The 16,473-nt window shown below is 43.6% G+C and overlaps 1 protein-coding gene across 1 annotated transcript in view; it reads right to left on the bottom strand.

Moving 5' to 3' along the window:
- Window positions 1-16,473, bottom strand: part of dnah1 (dynein, axonemal, heavy chain 1) — a 537,372-nt gene that overhangs the window by 351,440 nt on the left and 169,459 nt on the right. The window contains exon 21 of the mRNA XM_080184401.1: window positions 1,527-1,780. Coding sequence (XP_080040527.1) covers window positions 1,527-1,780 — 254 coding nt within the window. The remainder of the gene's footprint in view (window positions 1-1,526; window positions 1,781-16,473) is intronic.

Genomic DNA, 16,473 nt, shown 5'->3' with positions numbered 1-16,473 from the left:
TAGAACATTATGAACAGACACTTCTCTAACCTCTTCCCACCCTGCCTTCCTCACATCCAATTAATCTCCTGGGAGGGGTAATAAAACAGGGAAAAAAAAGTCAACGAGGGGAAACACAAGTAGGAACAATTCTTTCAGATGATCAAAATCTTTCCAAGTAATAATTTGGGCGAATTACTAAGTGTTTTGTATAAAGGCACTTACCTCCTATATGATGCTACCTCCAGTCTGGTCAAGCTCTGGTACAGCTTCTTCTTAAAGTCAGAAACAGAGTCAGCACCAAACCAGCTGGTTCCAGAGATTCACTGCTCTTTGAGAAAGAAATATCTGCCCAATATCAAGTCTATTCTTATCCTTGTGTAGTTAAAACTCATGTCCCAAGTCCACCCCATTCAATTAAACTGAAACAATCTCTCAAAAAGCAAACTACTCAACTAATTATTTTAAAGACTTTATTCATGACTTCTAGAAGCTTTCACTGCTCTAAAGTTAATAGACAATGGTACTTAATCCTATCCTAGTCAATGATCATCTTGCAAACCCATGACGGCTACCACCTAGAAGGACTTGGACCAGATACTTGGGAGAATCACCATCTGGAGGTTCCCTTTCAAGTCATTCACCATTTTGACTTGGAAATATATCATCTTTTCTTCACTGTCACTGAGTCAAAATCCTGGAATGCGCTCCTTAACAGCCCCATGGGTTTATCTATACCTCAGGGCTTGCAGCAGTTCAAGAAGGCAGCTCACCATCATCTACTCAAGGGCAATTAGGGATGGTCAAAAATGCTGGCATAGCCAGCAAAATCCACATCCCGTAAATTATTTTTTAAAAAAGGTGCTTTAAACAAGGAAACATCCTTTTAGCTCCCCTTGGACATTTTCCACCATGTGAAGGGACTAAAACTGGGTACAGTACTCCATGTGAGATCAACCTACGTACTGTCAAAATGGTCTCCATTGAGTTATGCTGAATGGTTTTATAAATAGAATCCAATATCCTATTACAGTCAGTCATGAACTTGTTGTGATCTGTGCACACCAACAACTTTTTTCTTTGCACCCTCATTTGAGATTGTTCTTTGCAAGTGATATATGCATTTTGTGTTGGCCCTATCATCATGAATTATACTACATCTCTCCAAATTGGACAATTCACTATTGTTTAGCCCATTCAAAGATGCATCAAAGTCTTTCTACATTTGATTACCCCCGTGATGTCCTAACCCTTGCACTGATTTTAGTGCCACCTGTAAATTTACTAATCATGTTCATACCATCACTGTCTGGGTCATTAATAAAGACAGTAAATAGTTGCAGGTTTAGGATTAATTTGTGGGGGATGACATCTATAACGAGTTTCCATCATGAACAATATTCATTAGCTACAACATTTTGACTGCAGGATTGGAATGAAATTTCTAATTCAGCATTTCAGATTCTTACTGATACTACAAGATTTTATTTTGCGAACTAATTAGTACAAATTACAAAAATGGTTTCTGAAGGTTCTGAAGTACTTACCTGTTCTATGGCATACTCCTTTCCGGCTACTTCTGCCACCTTGGCAATGGTCTCTATGTGGTCTTGAAGATTCATGTCCAAACACCGTGCAAATGTTAGGTTAGCCTTAGGCTTGACTACTATTTGGATCTGTTCTGATATTATTTCCCAGTGTCTGTTTCGCATGCCAGGATTCCGCAGTGCTTGAATAAGTGGGATATTTGGCCTAAATTCCTCAACCATTGATCGGATTTTTAGTGCAACCTCTGCAAGGCCTGTATAAACAGTAAATGAATGTTAGTCTGAAAGAGTTACAATGATTGACGGATTTCTGAATCTTGAGGGGAGTCCAGAATGCAAAAGAGTCAGAAAATCCAAAAGCTATCATGGTTTACATTGTCATTTATTGAAAGTTAACATACTTCGCCTGAAACACAAGCTAAATGAGATCCCATTTAACCATTTATCAAAATGATTGCTTACAATGCCCAATTTTCTCATTTTTTAAATGAATTTCAAGTGTATACACAGTAATTCTGGTGTACATTGCATGGAATCACATAAAAATACAGCTCAGGCCATCTGTTCTAACTACTCTGTATTAGTGTTTAGACTCTACAAGTGTCTCCTCCCATTCCATCTACATCATCTCAACATTTCAGCGTATCTTTCCATTCCCTTTTCTCTCGTGTACTGATTTTGAAAGCATGTAAGTTATTTTTATATTTGCCCTTGGGACTTTGAGTATCAGTAGCAAGGCCAGCATTTGTTGCCCATTCCTAATTGCCCTTGACAAGGTTGTGGTGAGTTACCTTCTTGAATGTTTTATTCCATGTGGTGTAGGTAACCCACTGTGTTGTTAGGGAGGGAGTTACAAAATTTTGATTCAGTGACAGTGAAGGAACAGCAATATAGTTCCAAATCCAGATGTTATGTGGCTTCGAGAGGAACTTTCAGATGATAGTGTTGTTTTGCACCTGCTGCCCTTGTTCTTCTAGGTTGTAGAGATTGTGGATCTGGAAAGTGTTGTTGAAGCAGCTTTGTGAGTTCCTGCAGTACATCCCATAGGTAATACACACTACTATTTTATGCACCATTAGAAGGAGTGAATGTTTAAAGTGGTCTGGATTATTCAAGCTTCCTAAGGTTCCTAGTAGCTGCATTCGTCCAGACAAGTGGAAATATCCCATCACATTTCTGACTTGTGCCTTATTAAGTGTTGGACAGGCTTTGGAGAATCAAGAGGTGAGTAACTCAGCACACAACTGCCAGCTTATTATTTGCTCTTGGAGCTGCAGCACTTATATGACTAGTTGAGTTAAAGCTTTGGTCATTGGTAATTACTAGGATTGCATAAATTAATTATATACAGATGCAGTGCATTAATTAATTACTTGTACACATATAAACAGACATTTGAGTATAATTTGTTCATTCTTTTGTTAACTTGTCCCCATTTATTTGTTAAATGAGGTACTCAAAACAATATAAATGAGATTCTGCCAGGAGCTGTTACCCCCTTTCACTTTTCTTTAATTTGTTGATCTTTTTGTTTTATGGAAAGAGTATAAATAGGGAATACTGGGGTACATCATCATATATGGAAATAATATTTTAGTTATATTTAGTAATATTGTGCAATTTATCAATTATCATTTTATACACAAGAGTATAAATAGGGCACGCTCCTGAGAATGAGATGTTTTTAAGAAGAAAGCAAGAAATAGAAACATCAGGTTGCATTAATGTCTTGTGATACAGAGAGGAGAGAGAATAGCATAAGGTCAGTGATTATAGAAAAGAATAAAACTGTGTGCAATGTCCCTTCCAAATGCTGGTAATTGGGACTCAAATGCAGGCAATTGGAATTCAAATGCGGGCAACTGGGATTAGTTTAAGGGTTTAAAAAAAGGGTGGCATGGACAAGTTATGCCGAAGGGCCTGTTTTCATGCTGTAAATCGCTGTGATTCTATGACTCTACATGCACACACTAGAGAAGAGAAAAAAATGCATGCTGGTCTTTGTAGTAAACAGAAATAAAATGGGACCTGGCTGAATGAAATAAAATATTTTACTGAAAAAAGAAAGCAGCAGGCAATCTACCATAATATGGGGGTGAGTTGTAATTTCTCTACATATGTGACAAATGACTGCCAGATCTTGTAAAGTTTTATAGTAGAGCCTTGTAGTGTGCACCTTATTTTTTCCTAATTTACTGAAATGTAATATATTCTTAATCCAGTGGGGGAGGGATGGAAGAGCACATGACCTCCATCTAAGTAAAATTAAGCATCTTTCCAGAAGAGTCACAAAGACTATGAAATCAGTTTTATATTTGGCCAATGGAAAGGCTGTTGGTAGCACACCAAAAAGTGCAGTCAGTGGAATTGTGTCAGCTAGTGTTTGCAATATTCCAGAAATAGTTTTAAAGGTGGCAGTCCAGAAACTGTGTAAGGATGGAAAGACAAAAGCGTATGTATCAGGGTAGCAGGGCTTGATGACACTTGTCAAGGTACTTGTCAGTATCTTGCTAAATCCTAGATTGTCTGACTTTATTCAGGTGGATGCGATGGAAGATTTTATATTGTTTCACACTGTGTTTGCAGCAAATGGATGAGGAATGAATGTGATATAATACTGCATCACAAGTCTTATTTGTGAATTCCTCACTTAAGTCTGCTCCCATAAGGCTTTTACTGTTGATACGAAGGACTATGAAGAGAAAAAATCAATCAGGAGAGTGCAAGAGAAGTGTAGGGAACTGAGGGGTCGTATTGTGGGACTGTGTTTGGTGCAGATTCGATGGGCTGGAGGGCCTCTTTCTGCACTGCAGTGTTCTATGATTCTATGATAATTTAAATGTAATTAGTGGGCCTGGAACTGAATTCTCCAAGCCGCTAGCCTCTTGCACCCCACCAGAGTGTTTACAGTAGGTCCCCACTTTCGGGGAACTATCAGGACGACTCCACTGTGGAAAAGGGGGCAATTGGGGCACCCCAGGAGATTGGGTGGTGGAGGTGGTGCCCTCTGGGCATGGGCACACTGGCAGTGCCAGCCTGTTTCTCCTTCACTATCCAAGGGGCAAAGTGCCCATGACCAGGAGGCAACTTGGCACTGTCCACTGGGCATGGGAAATGCCAAGAGGGTGTGGCATATCAGGGTGGGGCCTAATAGGGCAGCACTGATGGGTGTGGGGCTCAGGGGGCAAACAGTGGGGTGAAGGCTCCTGCTGCCACTCTGCATTGGGATCTGATTGACTGGGCTGGGGCCGATCTGCCAGAGAGGGTCAATCGTAGCGGGGTCTGCCTCCTGGGGTGTTTGCACTGTGGGGGAGCGCAAGGAGATTGGGGCGGACTGGGGCAGGGGATTCGGGGCTGGCCCGGGAATGCAGGGAGCCATGATTGGACCGTGGCAGGTGCGGGGGGGCATTCAGAGGCAGCACTGTGGTGGTCCTGGGCTGGTCAGTGATTGAACTGGCCACAAATGGGAAGTTGACAGTTCAAAGCTACTGCACAGCTTTCATCGTTTCAGGCAGGAATAGGTACCGCCCTCTGAAATTTAATGATATTCACGCTGGCTCTACCCCCATATTCCTACATATTATATCCACTAATCCCTCTAACCTACACATCCCCCGACAATAAGGGGCAATTTCTTAGCATGGCCAATCAACCTAACCTGCACATCTTTGACTTATATTTGAAATTATATTTAAAACAGATAAAAATTACTTACCTGGTCTTCCCGCCAGTTTCCAATGCAGATCTGACAATGCCAGAATGAAAAACGAGCTCATGGCGGGAACGCATGCATGAATCTCATGCATGCCCAGCCTCGAGATTCTCCCACTCCACTGTGCTAGAAAATTAGCAAGGCGGAGTGGGAAAACAGTCCCCAAGGTTGGCAGATGCCAGCAAAATAAAAACATTGCAGTTGGGTTCGGTAATGTGTGCCTCCTTTTCCTACGCACCCTATTCATCAATACTCCTCGGAAAATATAAGTTAATTTAGGCCTCTTCCTACTGTTCAATATCTTCAGAATGACCATCCAATTTTATTGAACCGCTGATGAAGGTTGCAGCAGCAAGTGGGCTATCAAACAAGCGCTTGGCCACTTGATAGTGTGATTCTTAATTCGCAGGCAAGGAGACGCCAAACTTGATCTGTGGCCAGGAGTGCAGAAGATGTGTCACAGCTCTTAATTTGGCTACAGTGGAGATGAAGTCTGGAAATATAGTCTCTACCTCTGGTAGAGTAGAGGAGCAGCTTTCCCAGCTTGGCAGAGGATCTGGTCACAGTAAGTGAACATGTATAATCAAGGGGCATAGATCCCTGCCATCCCTAGGTCTCGCGTGCAGTGTACTGTGGGCATGGTCCAAGAGAGGCCTGTCCCCCAGTTTTAGCATGTCCTATAACAACTGCACATAAACTCTGTCAGGAGTGAGCCCTCCAGCTCCTCATCCACCCTCTGACGTCCCTCCAAATCTTCACTTTTCGTTTTTGATGATTTGACTTCAATTAAGAGCTGATTTACTCTAGTCTGCAAGTCCATCATGATCTTGCCATAGAACACTTTCAAACAGTTTTCCTGAAATTCGGAGAATGTTTGCAGTGTCATAGTGAAATACTTCAACTCTTCACTAACAGAGATTATTTCCAAATGGAGACTTGTGGTCAGTGTGTCTTTCCACACACATCACTTTTGAGTATTCAAATGCATCTGTAACAGCTCCATGCTCGGACAGGCCCCCTTGCAATCTGTTTCTCTGCCAGCACGAATAGAATCAGGACAGGTTGAGATTTCACGGTCTGCTACCACAGCATCCTTCCGAAATCAGGTTCTAGGCATTTCTAAAGTTTTGTGAGCAAAATTATACGCACTTGCACTTATGAACAAAATATGTTAGTTGAGAGACAGAAAAATAATGAAAATATGCTTAAAATATTATTTATTTAGTCACTATCCCAAGGAGCATTGGGAAACATGTCTTACATTGTCAGCGCATCCTCCACGGGAATGGCATTTTAACTTAATTACTTAAGTTTCGTTTTGACATTTTACATTAGTTACAGTGCCTGACCAGAGGCTGTCACCCCATCATTTTTGTTTAATTTATTGATTGTTTTATTCAAGTAAAAAAATACATTTTGTTATTTGCTACTTTGTTATTTTGTCTATTTGTTTCACGGTTGTACTCAAAAGAGTATGAATACACTGCTAATGGATGTAATGGCTTTGTGGATTAAAGCACCAGTCTGGTCAACAGGAGAACCTGAGCTCCAATCTTTGTGGTGACTCTACTTCTTCCATCCATGATTTTGACCCTTTAGGGGGCTTTCAATAAGTTAATTAATCTATAGTTGTTCATTTGGTTTACAAGAAGAGAGCATGAAGAGACACTTAACACCTGCTGCCTGGACCTGTTGAGAGAGTCATTTGGCATAACTATCTGTCCCTCTCCTGCAGCTACAATTTCTTCCTGCAGAGGGGGCAATGGTGTCTGCTTTGAAGTCTTCTATATCCACTGGGCACCCTAGATGCCAGAGTGATTATCATTTCCCATAATGGTGTTTTAATTTAAATTTCCCTTGATACTTTTGTTACAGTGCCCCTTTAAGAGACAGTTCATTTATTGATTAGGTTAATTGTTTTTGGCTTGCTCAAGAAATAATGAGAAAACACCTAGACTGCAGGAAATGTATTTTCATTTAATTCGTTAAGTTTCTGTTAAAAGTATTTTAATTTTTGTTACAGTATGCCTTTCAGGAGCTTCTATTAGTTTATTAGTTAATTTGTTTTTAGTTTGCTCAAGAAGACTCTGCTGATAGATGCAGTGGCTTTGTGGATTAAAGGGCGCAATTCTCCTAAAAACGTTCTAAGTGTCGAACTCACAGGGAAACTGGTCTAAATCATGCTGGTTTTTTTCAGTGGAACTTGAAACAAGAATCTCCCACACTCCTGGCAGACCCCCCCTGGTAGACCACTCCCCCCAGACCACCCTGATTGAGCCCTTGCAGAGTGCCAGCAGGCCCCCCCCCATGATCATCCCCTAGGCCCTGCCCCCAGCCAGCTCCACCTCGTGACACTGCCCCACCTTGGCATTGCCTCATGCCCAGTGGGCAGTGCCAAGGTGCCCCTGGGCCTGGACAGTTTGCCCCCTGGGTAGTGCCAGAAGGCACAGGCTGGCACTGCCAGGATGTCCATGCCCAGGGGCCATTATTTCCCCACTATCCAAGTCCCTCCAGGGCCCCAATTGCCCCTCCTTCACTCCAGCAGTGTCATCTAGCTAGTTCCCCGAAAGTGGGGAGCTAGTTTGAATGCCGTTGGTTTAAAATTGTATTGGTGGGGTGGGAGATACTAGCGGGCCCGGTGAATTCAGTCCCAGGCCTGCTAAATACTTTTAAATCGAATTTAAAATAGAAATTGCATATCAGCCCCACCTCCCAGCTGATCTCCAGAGCCGCACAGACCCTACCAGAAATCCAGGCCTGGGAGGTGCAATCGCAGTGCAAATGTTCACGGGAATCCCGCAAACTGGCCGACACACCAATCGCCCCCAAAGCATGTCTAGTTAACAGAAGATCCTGAGCTCCAATTTCAGTGGTTATTCTACCTATTTCTTCCATCCATGATTTTACCCTCTTTAAGGAGCTTTCAATTAGTTAAATCATTTATGTTTATTCACCAGTTTACAAATAGAAAGCATAAAGATCCAGTCAGTGGGCAGTTAAGGGGTTGTTTGACTTACCTCTCTTCTGTGGTTATGTCTGCGTCCAGGTGTCCTCAGGTACACTTGAGGCTTCCACAACCAGTAACACTTTGTTAAGTTTTCTTTAAAATTTTTCTTTTGTTATAGTGCCACTTTAAGGAAGACCTCAGTTAATTTGTTTATTTGATTTTACTCAGAATATAGAGAGACACTTATCAAGTCCAGGCAATGGATGATTGAAGGTGCCATTTGACAATTGCCATCTGTTAAAGTTCTTACAGCAAGTTGGAGAAGGACATTAAAATTCAATCTTTACTGAGTTTAGCTTTATTCACGAAGGGATACGTGACAAAGGTATAGATCTTAATTCTACAATCCACTACCAATGCCAATAAGTATCCCTTCCTATTTTTTCAATAAATCAATTAAACAAATAAACTAATTTAGAAGATTATGGTGGAAGTATAGATATAACAAAATACTCCAATGTATACTGTACTGTATACTCTTAATACAAAGTTGCAAGTTTGTATATGTCAGATGATTGTAGAATTTGATTCAGCTGTGATACCTTCCTTGGTTGAATAGATTGGTGACCTGAGCAGGTGGTGGGAAAGCAGCAATGGTGTAGCACAAAATGGGCCTGAGCAGTGGCAGGAGGTTGAGCAGTGACAGTATTTTGATTAGGTAAATTCAAAAGCAAGAAAAACATCAAGGATTGATGTTAAAGGACAGGAGGCCAGGAATCAGTTAGTGTATTATTGTAGATAGTTGGTTATAATTCAGCAGAACTGAAGAAGTCTTTGTAATCATACACAGATTAACTGTACGTTTTTACTGAATTAAAGCTATTTACAAATAAGCAAAGAATAAGTGTACAAGCTAGTGGGTACATATGGCTTTATCCAATACTAGACTGATCCTAGGTGCCACTCATGTGCTCTCTTTCATCGGTACTGCATCCAGTGCCAAATAACCCTAGATATGAGAAATCCTGATAATACACTTTCCCACACCGCCCCCAAGTCTTCTACCAGTGCATCCCACCAAAGCAGCTCATAAAATGTAATTTCAGTTAATGAATCTGCTACTGAAAGCTAGTCGTTGATGTAGTGATTTTCGGTGACACAGAATCATAGGAACCCTACAGTGCAGAAAGAGGCTATCTGGCCCATCGAATCTGCACCGATCACAATCCCACCCAGGTCCTACCCCCATATCCCTACACATTTACCCACTAATCCCTCTAACCTACGCATCTCAGGACACTAAGGAGCAATTTTGTTACGCATGGCCAATCAACCTAACCTAACATCTTTTGACTGTGGGAGGAAACTGGAGCACCTGGAGGAAACGCACGCAGACACGAGGAGAATGTGCAAACCCCACACAGACAGTGATCCAAACTGGGAATCAAACCCAGGTCCCTGGAGCTGTGAAGCAGCAGTACTAGCCACTGTGCTACCGTGCTGCCCTACATGAAAAAATACATTTTTTTTGAAATGCTTGGAAGTGTGCTGGAGACAGGTTAAATCGAGGCATTCAAGAGGGTGTTGGATAATTATCTGAATAGAAACAATGTGAAGAGGTACCGGGATAAGACAGAATGATACTGGAAAAGTAGTCCACCAGTATAATAAATGAACTGCTGTTAAAAACAAACAGGTATGCACAGCCTTCCCAACGGCTCATAGGGAATTGTGTGGGGATGAGGGGCACTTTTTGGTCCTGCTTGTGCAACACACACATTTGGCAAATTACAATAGTATCTCCAAGCACCTTGGAAATACTTGGCAACCCAGTCAGCAGATTGAGCACTTATTGATGCCTAGGTGTCCTGATGCATTTTTTGAAGGATCTCTGGCCACAGGGAAAATAAAATGACCAGCTGTTCATCACAGACTAGGAAGTCATCTATAACTGTAAAGTATTTTTGTTGTTCAAACCAGGTTTTCATGGTCTCTCCATGGTGTCTAAGTCCATGCTTGGTATTATCTGCAGATGTGCATTTGTTCCTGGTGGATGCATTGGAGTTTACGTATGATTGCTGGCAGGTGTTGTCATGAGGGAGTGCACTTCTAGTTGTTCAATGAGATTGACATCCTACTTTGTCAGGAGGCCCACTGCAGCCCTTAAAGATGTGTCTACTGATATCTGGTTTTTACTTTGGATATGTGTCATCTCATCGATGACATTATGAGCTGCAGGTGAAACCTTTAGTTTCTGGGAGGCATCATGGCTAGCTCCTTCTTGTCCAAGAAGAAGATTAGTGGCTTGTTTCAATTTCAACATTTAGGCTGATGATATAGTCTGAAAACTTCTCTTGCATGCCCACATGATTGTGATGGCTTTCTTCTCTATGATGGTATACCTCTTGTTGGGTTCCTATCACATGAAAAGAAATTCACTATATATTTTAAAGCTTTATCCTTACTGCTATTTATTTTTAAAACTAGTCTTTTTCTGCTGAACAAATAAAATTAAGATGACTGCTACAAGTCTCCTGGTCATGGCACTCTGTGTGGAAGCTATCCCCAGTAGGTCTATGGACAAAATAACTCTTTTTTCGGTTTTTGGGATGTTGCACCTCATTATGCCTAGATAGCTATTAACAGATTCTCATCACACCTGGGACTCATCAGGCCAATTTCAAAGGGGACTACAGGGACTGCATCTGATAAGTCAAGCTTGCTCGTGGAATTAGTGCATCTGCTGAAACAATGAGTTAATTGGTACAGAATCAATAAGATTAAAAAGTTAAATGCGTGGCTCAAAGATTGGTATGGGAGAAGTGAGTCCAAAATCTTGGGACACTGGCACCAGTACTGGGTTTAAAGGGAGCAGTTCTGATGGGATGGGCCACACCTGAATCATGCTGGAACCAGAGTCTTAATGAGTCACATAACTAGGGCTATAGATAGAGCGTTAAACTAAATAGTGGGGGATGGGTTCAACTGCATGAAAAATTATGAAAAAAGTTAAAGGGAACGAGTTATCAGGAGAGATTATTAAAGTCTCCAGATCAAGTAACAGGAGGAAGAATTTGGAAAGGGTTAATGAAAAGGGGAGAGGTCAATGCAGGACTGAGGGTGTTGTGTTTGAATGTGTGCAGTACACAAAACAAAGTAAATGAGTTTATAGCACAAATTGAAATTGTAAGCGTATGATCAAAGCCAAGGGCTTGGATTTCACAAAGAGCTATCAAATTTCAATGGGGGATTGTGGATTGAAGAAGCAGATGGCAGATGACCGACTTAACTTGAGCTCTGTTGCTACAGGTGGATCTTTATACTGGTTTCAATCCCGTATCTTAGACCTAACGCCGGTACAGTTAGACTTAGTGTTTTTGAGTTATGGCTGCTGCTGCTCCGAGAGCTACAGACCAAGGGGTGCCCAACACCATCGAGGTGAAACCTTCGGGGGAGGCTGGCCTGTGGGTCACGATTACCTCGTGAAGAAGGTGTTGTTCGAGTGTTGCGGATTCCAAGCAGCAGATGTCTATGGTGTGGCTGAGTACAACAACCAGCCGTATATGGATGTCAGTTTCAGGAGCCTGTCAGGATGCTTCAAGTTCCTGACAGCGTTGAAGGAGAAAGGCAAAACGGGAGCCCCCCCCATCCTGACGGTGGAGCCCCTGTTCACGATGCCGTCCCAGCAGAACTGGATTGTATCACATACCAGATGTATGATATCTACATTCCTGTGGCTGACATTCCTCTCCAGGTATGTAGAGGAGAAGGGAGAGAGTGTGGACATGATGGACAAATACGGAGTCGGGACTTGTAGAAGGCAGATGAGAGTCACCCTGAAGACAGACCCCAAGGGAGACCTTCTGCACCTGCCCTCAAATTTTGCCATCGGAGGGAACCGAAGCTTCCTGTATTACACGGGACAGCCATGAGTGTGCTGCATCTGTGGGAAAACTGGCCATTTTGCCTCAAACTGCAGCACACCTTCTGCAGAAACTGCTTGAAGGAGGGGCACTCGACCAACGACTGCACAGAGTGCAAATGTTGCAACCTGTGTGGGGAGACTGGCCATGTCTACAAAGTCTGCCCCAAGCGAAAGGTAAGCTATACCCAGATCACCGGTGGCAGAGCGAGGAAGGCAAGTATTCCTGTTGCCTCCTAGAACAAGAAATCCACCGCAAAAGAAACTGGCACAGAGAAAGCTTCTGACGCAAAGGTGGATTCGTCAGCTCAGCAGGATGACACATACACACCATCAGCAGAGGGCACAGAGGCCATGGAACAGGAGAGCAGAGATCTAGAGGGGCCCTGGCAGGACATAACCTCCAAGAAAAACACCGGCAAAAGAAAATCCCTCGCAGCTAGAGCCTCCAGTGGCGACGCCTCCTCAGATGAGGGAAAAAGAGCTGGCAGTCGACAGAACATCAAGAGGTTCAACATAAAAGTGGCACAGGAACCATAGCAGGCACAGACCACCGACGTCGAAACAATTCGGGACCATCCAGCTGACGGAAGCAGCAGTGCAGCCAAGGCTCCCCTGACCCCGCAAAACAGAAATGAGGACACTGACGGCACCAACAATGTCCAAGGAGGAGACCAGCCAGCAACCCCGACATCAACCGAGGGCTACACAACACCACCAATGTCACCCTGTCATGGTCAGGGAGCTGAGGCAGCGTCGGACTGCTACCTCGGCCCTGCAGAACTTCATCAGTGCCACGGACACGCAGCTACCAGAGCATGCTAACTGAAAGGCATGTAAGAACTGTCAAATCTTTTAAATTTTAAAATGTCTTTGAAGTTTGCATCCATAAATGTACGCAACATTAAAGATGGTTTGAGATGTGTGGCCAACTTATCCTACCTGGCCAATGTCAAAGCCAACCTGCTGTTCCTGCACAAGTGAGGGATATCTCATCTCAGCAGCTACAGGCGTTGGTTGAGTGTATGGTCCCCCGGACCATCCATCTAGTAAAGTGGGAACGACTGCCATTCCTCTGGCCTAGGCATTCTGCTACGAGGAAGCAACTTCACCATCTCCAAAGTTAAGGAGGTGGTGGGAGGATGCCTCTTTGTAGCAGACATCACCTACAAGAACTGCCCTCTTAGGCTGATTAATGTGTATGCCTCTGCCGTCAAGAGTGAGCGGCTGGCAGTTTTTGAACAGCTGTCACTGCTGCTCACCACCTCCAGGCTAATCATTCTGGGTGGGGACTTTAAGTGCATGATAGACACCGCTGGCTGATCCAGCAGGGCTGAAAACAAACTGGGTGCTACATCCAGACTCCTGCTGGAAACAGTCAAAGATGCCAAACTGCATGATGTCTTCAGCAACCCAGCAGATGGTGTGCAGCTTAAATACATGTGGTCACAGCCAGACGGGTCTGTTCACTTCATGTTTGTATCCCATGCCCTCATGGTCAGGTCCACCGACATCAAGCCAGCGTTGTTTTCTGACCACTGCCTCCTGCTGGCCGATGTCAGCTAGGAGGAAACCAGAAAGTGGGCAAGGGGTCCTGGAAGCTAAATGTAGAACTGTTGACCCCAGAGAATCTCAAGGAACTCAAAAGGGTTTACCACGGTTGGCGAACCAGGAAACCCTTCTTTGAGTCTCCAATGCTCTGTTGGGAAATCATCAAGGATAACCAAGAGCTTTTCATCCGCAAAAGGGTTCAGAAGGCCAGGGAGAGATTGGGGAAAATGTCCCAACTCCAGAAAAGCATGCAGAAGCTGCTCCAACTGCAGAAGATGGGGGTTGATATCAAAGAGGGTCTCCGGGAGATGAAGGCCCAGCAAGCCTCACTTTTTGCCTTGGAGGCCTCCAAGGTCATCTTCCAATCCAGGGATAGCAACATTCCGTCTCTATCATCGGAAAAAACCTGGTCATCTGGTGTGAGATACAGACTATGTAAGTGGCACAGGTCTAGCCTATCCCTAAATATTGCACAGCAGCAGTGACCCAGGCCATCATCAAATTTATCTGGAGATCAAAGATGGATCATGTCCGGAGGTAAGCGATGCATAAATCTCGAGAGAACAGAAGGGAAAATCCTGATCCTCATCCTGAAGGCCACCTTTGTGTGCGGCTGCACCAAGCTGTGTGTAGATCCTCAGTACGCTAACAGCAAGTGCCACTACTTTTTGAGGTTCTACCCGTCCCAAGTATTGCGGAGGATGGGTCTGGCCACACTGCCGCAGAACATAGAACATAGAACATTACAGCACAGTACAGGCTCTTCGGCCCTCAATGTTGTGTCGAGCTATGTCCAATCCCAAGATCAAGCTATCCCCTCTGGAGTGCTCCATGTGCCTATCCAATAACAGTTTGAAAGTTCCTAAAGTGTCTGACTCCACTATCACAGCAGGCAGTCTATTCCACACCCCAACCACTCTCTGGGTGAAGAATCTACCTCGGACATCCCTCCTATATCTCCCACCATGAACCTTATAGTTATGCCCCCTAGTAACAGCTACATCCACCTGAGGAAATAGTCTCTGCGTGTCCACTCTATCAATCCTCTCATCATCTTATAAACCTCTATTAAGTCGCCTCTCATCTTCCTCCGCTCCAAAGAGAAAAGCCTCAGCTCCCTCAACCTTTCCTCCAAACCAGGCAGCATCCTGGTAAATTTCCTCTGCACCCTCTCCAATGCTTCCACATCCTTCTTATAATGAGGTGATCAGAACTGAACACAATATTCCAAATGTGGTCTCACCAATGTCCGGTATAGTTGCAGCATAACCCAATGGCTCTTAAATGCAAACCCCCTGTTAATAAACGCTAACACACTATAAGCCTTCTCCACGGCTCTATCCACTTGAGTGGCAACATTCAGAGATCTGTGGATATGAACCCCAAGATCTCTCTGTTCCTCCACATTCCTTAGAACCCTGCTGTTGACCCTGTGGTCAGCACATAATGTCCTTGAGGCCCTGAGAGGAAAGGAGATGGTGGATCCTGTTGGATGGTTCCCTGAGCAGACAGTCAGTGTCATCTGGCAGAATGTCTCATCAACAGAACTTTCAAACAAGCACCAAGACCTGATGCTTGATGAGAAGGGCACCCCATCAGATCCTTTATGTACGCTCGAGATCTCAACACCACCGCACACTGTCCTCAAAGCGGCTGCAGGGGTGATGAGATGGCTGCACACCTCCTTGTGGAATATGCCTTTGTAAAGAAGATCTGGAGTGAGATGCAGTGGTACTTGTCGAAGTTCATCCTGAGCAGCTTGGTGACGCAGGATTCTGTGCTCTATGGGCTGTTTCCAGGGACGCACACTGAGACAAACATCAATTGCTGGAGGGTCATCAATTCAGTGAAGGACACACTTTGGTCCACCTGAAACTTGCTGATCTTCCAGTTGAAAGATTTGTCTTCAACCGAGTGTTACAGACTGGCACATTCCAAAGTCCAGGACTACATGCTCAGGGATGCGCTCAAGCTTGGGGCAGCTGCCGCAAAGGCACAATGGGAAAATGCCACCGTGTAAAGCCTTTCAACCAAGGCAGAGCAAGGGCCCAGTAACTGTAGGACACTCTCTGTCTGCGTTACTGTATGCTAATCTGGAAAACAACAGCACACAATGAAGTCCAATGACTGTATGTAGTTTCAAGTATTGAAATGTAATGAATGTAATGTCTTGTAACTAAGCATTGTGTGGTATTCTAAAAATGAAGGGTTTTTTGCACTGTTTGTAATCATCAGATATGTTGTTTTGCAATGACTTATTTGAGAGTTTTTTTTATGAATATGAATTTTTGAAATAAAAAAAATTGAAATTGGCAGGTGTAATGTGGGCATCACAGTGACGTGGCTGCAAGAGGAGCAGGGCTGGAAGCTAAATATCCAAAGATACACTGTCTATCAAAAAGACAAGCAGGTGGGCAGAGCGTGCGGAGTTGCCATGTTCATAAGAAATAAAATTAAATTGATAGCAAGAAGCAATATAGGATCACAAGATGTAGAATCTGTGTGGGTAGAGTTGAAGAAAGGTAAAAAGACCCTGATGAGAGTTATGTACAGGCCTCCAAGTAATATTCAGAATGTGGGGCACAAGATACACCAGGAGATACTAAAGGCGTGTAAGAAAAGCAATATCACAGTGATCATGGGGGAACTTCCCCCCGAGATAGGCTGGGAAAATCAGGTTTGTGGTGGATCCCAAGAAAAGAAATTTGTGAAATGTCTACAAAAGGGCTCTTTGGAGCAGCTCATGTAGAATGCACTAGATTTCATAAAGGAGCTTAAGTGAAGAAACCCTTAGGAGGCAGTGACCATAATATGA

This window comes from Carcharhinus amblyrhynchos, chromosome 3 (assembly GCF_965287045.1).
Source record: "Carcharhinus amblyrhynchos chromosome 3, sCarAmb.v2.hapA, whole genome shotgun sequence".
Lineage (NCBI taxonomy): Eukaryota > Metazoa > Chordata > Chondrichthyes > Carcharhiniformes > Carcharhinidae > Carcharhinus > Carcharhinus amblyrhynchos.
This window is presented reverse-complemented; position numbering and strand designations above follow the sequence as displayed.